Here is an 8,294-nt window from a genome sequence, read left to right as displayed (position 1 = left end):
ACATCTGACTGCAGAATGTATGTTGCTGGTTAGCAGCAGGTCCTGGGACCCAGGGAAGAACTGGAGAACAAGGATAACGTTTTTCAAATGTTAACGGTGACTATGTTGTGTATTGTTGGTGGTTGATACTATCTCTTCTGCATTTAAGTATGCATCATTACAAATGCCAACACAAATGTACACACACACACGAACACACACATGCACACACACATGCACACACACATACACATGCACACACACACACACATACACTGATAATACATAATGGCAACATAATGACCCCCTGTCCAGAATGTGTGGCCTGGCCCTACATGACCTCTCTCTTTGTCCCCCCCCCTCCCACACACACACACACACACACACTCTCTTCCTCTCTTCATGTGTGCATCTCTTTGTGTCCTCTCTCTGCATCTGCGTGACCTCGTGTGTGTGTGTGTGTCCTCTGCGCAGGCCGGACAGAGGAGGACATGTTCTCGTCGTCTCTGAGCCGCTTCAAGCTGAAGGAGGGCGCGTGGGAGGTGGTGCAGCCGTCGGGAGGAAAGCCGCCGGCCACGGCTGGCCACAGCATGGTGTTCCACGCCCACTCCAGGACACTGCTGGTCTACGGCGGACACAGACCCACCTCGGCCAGGTAGAGGAGACGGAGAGGGAGGCATGACGTGTCGGACATCCTTCAGAAGAGACCGATGAAGGGCCTTACGTGTCTGTGTTACCCCTATGCTTGCTACCTCGCCAACTTTTTGTTGTGCAAAGCATTTGAAGTGCTATATTTTTGATGTTGCGTTCAAAAAAAAGTTATGAAATATAAACATAAGGCCATTCAAGGTCACTTGACACACAGGGCCAGATGTACGTATATTTGCGAACGTAGCGCTATCAGCGTCATGGACAAACCGCTCATTGCGAACGCTGTCAGACCCAAGTTTCCGTCGTATTTATCAATCGTTCAATCCTTAGTGTAAACTGCGCTTTTCTCTGCCTTTCTCTGCTCATAAACGCAATTTACGAACGTCCACAACTGAATGGCAGCGCCTACAAGCGGAGTTGAATGAAGTTAACTGATGACAACATTAAAAAGAATCAAACGTTTATCATGAAATAATACCATACATGATAAGATGTCAACAAGCAAGGAGATAATGAAGATCAGTAGTTCTACTCAAACTACTTGTGCACGTAGGCTATGGAAGATTGGTCAAATCTAGCCAGTAGGAAAGTTTAAGTGACGTGAAAGTGAAAGTAACACATTTGAAAGGCCAACGAAAGTTAATGTTGCTTTTGATAGTACAAAGACTTACAAAACTGGTGCTCTAAATAGCGATTCTGTTGTCTTTGAAAGGTTCTCTTATTGACGCATTGAACTGCAATTTGGATTAACACCTGCTTTTACAAGGCGGAAGTATTTAGGCGCAGAATAGACGTGCGCTTTCAGGAGCGGTCTTTGTACATACCGCGGAATACATAATTAGGCGCTCTTTACTCTTCCTCTCCCATATTTTTACGCTAAACTCCCACTTTCCCCTGGATCCTCCCATGAATGCATATGCATGACATGACAAATGCAATCTGCCACTTTCAGCTCCCGCGACAGGCAGTTTGCGCTTTTACATCATTGCGGCCTGTTTGTACATACCTCGCAATGATTTTACACGCACATTGCGAAACAAATACGCCTGAAGTGGGCGCAAAAGCGTTAGTACATCTGGCCCACAGAGTTGTACATAGTCACTATTGTATTCTTTCATTTGCCTTCAGAAGAATTTAAAACATATTCAGCGAGTAGTGTTCCTTCTGACAGCCCTATTTGTTGATAGCTGAGTGGTTGTCTTCCTTCAGTGCTCCTTTGAGAGTAGCTTCCTGTTTCCCTCTCACAGATTCAGTCAGCGCGTCAACTCCACCGACGCCTTCCACGTGGACCAGCGCTTCTGGACCAGCTTCCGCTCCCGCTTCACGGCCCACGGCCCGCGCGAGAGGGCCTTCCACTCGGCCACCATCATCGGCAACTACATGGTGGTGTACGGTACGTCACAGCTCCCGCTCTGACGTCTCAGGAACTAAATTCCTAGATTCCTTCCTCATTGCTGTTCCTTGCCTCCAACCACATGCTGTGTGAATTGAGTGCTCTTGTGATTAGATCAGTTCTTTGAATAGTTGGTAAATACTTTTGGGGGGCAACCGTGGCCTACTGGTTAGCGCTTCGGACTTGTAACCGGAGGGTTGCCGGTTCGAACCCCAACCAGTAGGCACGGCTGAAGTGCACGGCACCTAACCCCTCACTGCTCCCCGAGCGCCGCTGTAGCAGGCAGCTCACTGCGCCGGTATTAGTGTGTGCTTCACCTCACTGTGTGTTCACTGTGTGCTGAGTGTGTTTCACTAATTCACGGATTGGGATAAATGCAGAGACCAAATTTCCCTCACGGGAAATATATATACTTATATATATATATACTTATACTTATTGTAAGTTGTAGTTGAATATTGCTTATATATTGATTGCCCCCCCCCTCAACCCCCCCCATCTCTTCTCCCGTCCTCTCCTCGTTCAGGAGGGAACGTTCACATTCACTACCAGGAGGAGAAGTGCTATGACGACGAGATCTTCTTCTACCACCTGGGCTGCCACCAGTGGGTGTCTGCTGGGAAGAACGTCAACAGTGAGTGAATCACAGTAGTCCATACAGGTTTGATGCCTTCGGTCAGGAGGAGTTGAGAGCCTCCGTGGTCAGGGCCGGGAGATGTCCAGTCTCAGGCCAGTGATTTCAGGACTGTCTGAACTCAGCTCCAGTGCTTTGGCTGCCACCTCCTCTTTGCTCCTGCTTGACACAAATTCAGATCTTCAATTCATAACACATTTGTGTGAAACCAAACGCATTAAATAAACACAGCAGTGTGTTCCTATAAGATGTCTACAATAAGAGTGTCCAACAGCAGACACAGCACAAAACACCTCCATAGAGACGCTCATCGATTCACCTGTAGCACCACACAATTATCTAATCCTATCTGAGTGCTCAGATAACTCATTTCCTTTCCTCTCTCTCTATCTCTCTCTCTTTCTCTCTCTTTCTCTCTCATCCACTCTCTCTCTCTGCCCTCCCCCTCTCTCTTCCTCGCCCCACTCTGTTCCCTCTCTCCTCTCCTCTCAGGGGGCCATGCAGTGAGAGGTCGCTACTCCCATGTTGCCGGCGTCATGGAGGGCCGTGTGCTCCTGGTTGCCGGGGGCTACAGTGGCGTTGCGCGGAGCGACCTGGTGGCGTACAAGGTCCCGTTGTTTGTCAGCAGCGACCCGGAGAAGAGAGTGAGTGCCCACAGAGACCCAGGGTGACCGGCTCCAAACAGCTCAGGGCTCCTGACCTCAACCTGTGTGCTTTAGCCTTAAGGGGAAAAACAAAGCCTTCCTCAGCCTTCACAGTTAATGAACCACTGTTTGTGGTGTAGGTGTGTTTTTGAATGGTTATGTAATGTATGAGTGAGTCATAGCACAGTAGATTCATTGATTTGCTTTTTTTCCCTCTCCCTCTCTGTGTGTGTGTGTCTGTGTCTGTGTGTGTGTGTGTGTGTGTGTCTGTGTGTGTGTGTGTGTGTGTGTCTGTGTTTATGTGTGTGTGTCTGTGTGTGTGTCTGTGTGTGTGTCTGTGTGTGTGTGTGTGTGTGTGTGTGTGTGTGTGACAGGATGCGTTGTGTGCTGAAGCCCCAGATGAGAGCATTTGTTTGAAAAACCCAGAATGCAGTTGGTGTGAGGGCCGCTGTCGGGAATACCAGCCTACAAATCCGGTAACTCCTATACCCTTACTCCCACAACAAATGTCCCTCTCTCTCTCCCTCTTTCTCTCCCTCTTTCTCTCCCTCTCTCCCTCTTTCTCTCCCTCTCTCCCTCTTTCTCTCCCTCTTTCTCTCTCTCCCTCTTTCTCTCCCTCTTTCTCTTTCTCTCCCTCTCTCCCTCTTTCTCTCTCTCTTTCCCTCTCCACTTGTTCTTCATTTTATTCTCGTGCGTTAGCTCTTGTCCACTGCCTCTTGTCCACTGCCTCTTGTCCACTGCTTCTTGTCCACTGCCTCTTGTCCACTGCCTCTTGTCCACTGCCTCTTGTCCACTGCCTCTTGTCCACTGCCTGTACTGTATGTCCTGTATAAAGCACCTGTGCCTTGGCTGACCCGTCTCCCTCTCTCTCCCCCCAGTGTGGTAGTAACGGCTGTCTGGGTCTGGCCCGGTTCCTGTCCGACTGCCAGTCGTGCGTGATGTTCAGCGGCACCGCCGGTGCCCTGCCCCGCGCCCCCAGCGACCTGGGCTGGTGTGTCCAGAACGAGTCCTGCTTACCTGTCTCAGGTGAGGGCTGGTGAGGTCAAGGGGTCAGATTGTTTTTCTTGCCGTTAAATCGCTTCAGTAGCAAACGCTATGGGGTGTTGTTGTAGTGGTAAGTAGTTGCCAGCTAAAAACACGTTGATCAGTTATTGTCTGCATCATGTGGGCCGCCTGGTATCAGTTGAGCTAGAGGAGCTTACAAATAGGTTAAGTCTGCACGTAGCCTAATAGGATTCGGACACTCTTAAGTGACTTAGGCTGAGCCGCATCGGTCTCTCATACAGCGTCTGCACCCTCAGTATATCCAGTGAGTCTGTATTTCACTGCTGACCACTCCGAGTGGACTACAGAACCACTACTCTTACTGAGGCTGCGTGTCCTTGTGGGAGACCATGACCAGCTCATCCCTTTTTCCACACGAGTAGCGCATCACTGTCAGACGCCACAGTCTGATCTACGCAAGCAGCATAGAAAACCTCCATGGCTGTGGATTCACTGTAGAGGCTTTCGATGTCAGGTGCAGGTCAGCATTATCTGTAAAGTAGAAAATAAGTGGTTTTACTTTTAATCGCATCGGTGTAGTGTATTCGGCAGCCGCAGTGTGTGAGAGTGAGTGTGTGTGACCTCTGACCTTTGACCCCTCTCGCAGAGCGCGGTGCGTGCCGCGTGGACCAGATCTCGGGGGCGTACGGCTGGTGGGGGGAGCGGACGAGTTTCCTGACCTCCCTCCACTCCTGTCGCACCGAGAACTATGTCCCGGGAGTGCACCTGCTCACCTTCCACCACCCCCGCAACCAGTCGCAGCCCGACAAGGTACGCGCCCCCCGCCACCCCACGACTCGCTACACCTCCGCTGATCTCCCCCTTTCTCTCTCTCTCTCTCTCTCTCTCTCTATCTCTATCTCTATCTCTCTCTCTCCAGAGCACAGGGCAGTGAGACTCCCGCTCTCCTGGGCAGCTGGTGCCCCTTCTCCTGCGCCTGCTGTAGGCCAGTCAGCCCTCAGGCATCTGTGTGTCCTCCCATCTCTCTGTCTCTCTGTGTCCACTCCCATCTCTCTGTCTCTCTGTGTGTCCACTCCCATCTCTCTGTCTCTGTCTCTGTCTCTGTGTCGTGTCCTCTTTGCTCTCTGTTTGGTTTCATTGGCGCTTTTCTTTCTTATTTCTTTCTTAATGTTGGAGTTGAAGAGTCTGTGTTGTTATCTTTGCGGAGTTGAAGAGTCTGTGTTGTTATCTTTGCGGAGTTGAAGAGTCTGTGTTGTTATCTTTGCGTTATGACTTCAGACCATTATGTCCACTTTCCTTTGGAATAGCCTGCGACTGGAACAGCTTCAGTTCTGTCGAAAAGCAGTGTGTGGTAACATCACCTCCATTTCTCTGTCTCTCCTCTCACGTGCTCTCCTCTTCTCCTCTCCTCTTTTCCTCTCTCCTCCTCTCTCCTCTTTCCCTACCTCCTCCTCTCCCCTCTCCTCTCCTCTTTTCCTCTCTCCTTCTCTCTCCTCTCTTCTCCTCTTTTCCTCTCTCCTCTTTCCCTACCTCCTCCTCTCCCCTCTCCCCTCCTCTTTTCCTCTCTCCTTCTCTCTCCTCTCTTCTCCTCTTTTCCTCTCTCCTCCTCTCTCCTCTTTCCCTACCTCCTCCTCTCCCCTCTCCTCTCCTCTTTTCCTCTCTCCTTCTCTCTCCTCTTCTCCTCTCTCCTTCTCTCCCCTCTCCTCTCCTCTTTTCCTCTCTCCTCTCTCCTCTCTTCTCCTCTTTTCCTCTCTCCTCCTCTCTCCTCTTTCCCTACCTCCTCCTCTCCCCTCTCCTCTCCTCTTTTCCTCTCTCCTTCTCTCTCCTCTTTTCCTCTCTCCTTCTCTCCCCCTCTCCTCTCCTCTTTTCCTCTCTCCTTCTCTCTCCTCTCTTCTCCTCTTTTCCTCTCTCCTCCTCTCTCCTCTTTCCCTACCTCCTCCTCTCCCCTCTCCTCTCCTCCTCTCCTCCGCTCTCCTCTCCTCCGCTCTCCTCTCTCTTCCTCTCCTCTCCTCCGCTCTTCTCTCTCTTCCTCTCCTCTCCTCTCCTCTCCTCTCTCTTCCTCTCCTCCGCTCTCCTCTCTCTTCCTCTCCTCTCCTCCGCTCTTCTCTTCTCTACGCAGGTGTCCATCCTACAGAGCACCTCCATCATCCTGAACCCCTCCACGGAGATGGACGTGACCATGCAGTTCCGCGGCTTCATCCACCCTCTCTGGAGCTCCCCCTCCCCCTCCGACAGCGTCTCCGTCTGGGCACGCATCCAGAGGCTCTACTTCACCGCCAAGATGGCCGCCGGCCCCAACTCCCTAGAGCTGGTGAGAGAGGGATGAGTAAAGTGAGAGAGAGAGGGATGAGTGAAGAGGTGGAGAAATGTAGCATAGTAAAAATGTTGTAGGCAGACTCTGAAAGCAAAACAGTCAAGGGATATTGTTGAACTTAAATGTGATCATTGGAGCGTTCTGAGTTTGTCTGCACTGTATGTAATTCACTGGGTTTTGTTTAGAATGCTCCACATTGCATTTTGAGACACCACTAATCCCAGTGAGTGAAACTCTGCACCACTGTTGGTGAGCAAAATGTGTAATTGCATTTTCATGACTCAAGTTCAAGAAGCATCAACAAAACCTTGTGCTTGAACACCTCAAAAGTAAAGTGCAGTAAGAATTCCACTATTCTCAAGGATCGTTTCAGCGAGTAGTAAGATTATTTGTTGTTTTTATATCTCCCCCGCTCTCTCACACCACGGTAGAATCCTGAAGGGGCTCCTCACCCTGCCAGCAGGTAGCAGTGGTGCATTCAAATTCCTTAGAACTGAGGCGAACCTGCGCAGTGAACTGCAAAGGTTTCTCTGACCTCTTCAATTTGAAACTTATTTTTGTACGGTAACCCTTCGTCCATCTCCCCTGTATGTTCACAGAGAACTACTTCTTCAGAACGCTTGCGAGTCTTCTCAACCATTTGCAAAGAGCTTAGGGCAAAACGGAAAACTGTTTGCAAACACCTATGTTTTGCTAATATGATCGCAACCTCTGAATTCAGATAATAGTGCTGCTGGTATGTTTCTTGAGCGGTGTGTGTGTGTGTCGGTCTCTCTGTGCTTGGTATGTTTCTTGAGCTGTGTGTGTGTGTGTGTGTGTGTGTGTGTGTGTGGTGTGTGTGTGTGTGTGCCCGCTGCAGACGGACGTGGTGGGTTATTGGGGGGCGCAGCAGGAGAAGGAGACGCGTCTGCTGAGTCGGCCCAATCTCGGTCAGCGCCTCTTCCAGAACCTGACGCGGGGCAACCGCTACCTGGTGCAGGCCGAGGGCTACCTCAACAGCTCGGGCTCGGGGCAGTCCAGCGAGATGGCACTCACCTGGAACCCGCACCACTCTGCCAGGGGGAAGTGTGAGTCATACAGACGCACACACATGCCCGCACGCACACACACATATATATACACACACACACAGGAGGGGGGGAAGCGTGAGTTATACAGACGCACACACATGCCCACACACACACGCACGCACACACACATATATATACACACACACACAGGAGGGGGGGAAGCGTGAATTACACACACACACAGCAGGGGGGAAGTGTGAGTTATACAGACACGCACACACACACACACACCAGGGGGGAAGCGTGAATTACACACACACACACAGCAGGGGGGGAAGCGTGAGTTATACAGACGCACACACATGCCCGCACGCACGCACACACACATATACACACACACTCGCGCGCGCCGGGGGGAAGTGTGAGTTATACAGACACACATACATGCATGCACGCACACACACACGCACGCACGCACGCACACACACACACCAGGGGGATATGTATGAGTTTCACAGACGTACATGCGCACACACACACACACACACACACACACACACATGCATGCACGCACGCACGCACCACACACACCACCAGGGGGATATGTATGAGTTTCACAGACGTACATACACACACACACACACACACACACACACACACACAC

The 8,294-nt window shown here is 50.9% G+C and overlaps 1 protein-coding gene across 1 annotated transcript in view; it reads left to right on the top strand.

Annotated features, from left to right (window-relative positions):
* The window catches only part of megf8 (multiple EGF-like-domains 8), a 47,246-nt gene that overhangs the window by 9,871 nt on the left and 29,081 nt on the right, over window positions 1–8,294 (top strand). The window contains 10 exon segments of the mRNA XM_042106286.1: window positions 454–634; window positions 1,878–2,023; window positions 2,550–2,657; window positions 3,150–3,301; window positions 3,676–3,777; window positions 4,180–4,327; window positions 4,953–5,116; window positions 6,426–6,617; window positions 7,480–7,662; window positions 7,664–7,687. Of these exon segments, the coding sequence (XP_041962220.1) occupies window positions 454–634; window positions 1,878–2,023; window positions 2,550–2,657; window positions 3,150–3,301; window positions 3,676–3,777; window positions 4,180–4,327; window positions 4,953–5,116; window positions 6,426–6,617; window positions 7,480–7,662; window positions 7,664–7,687 (1,400 nt within the window).

This window comes from Alosa sapidissima, chromosome 10 (genome assembly GCF_018492685.1).
Source record: "Alosa sapidissima isolate fAloSap1 chromosome 10, fAloSap1.pri, whole genome shotgun sequence".
Classification (NCBI taxonomy): Eukaryota; Metazoa; Chordata; class Actinopteri; order Clupeiformes; family Clupeidae; genus Alosa; species Alosa sapidissima.
Note: the sequence above shows the minus strand (reverse complement) of the source record. Positions and strands in the feature narration are given on the sequence as shown.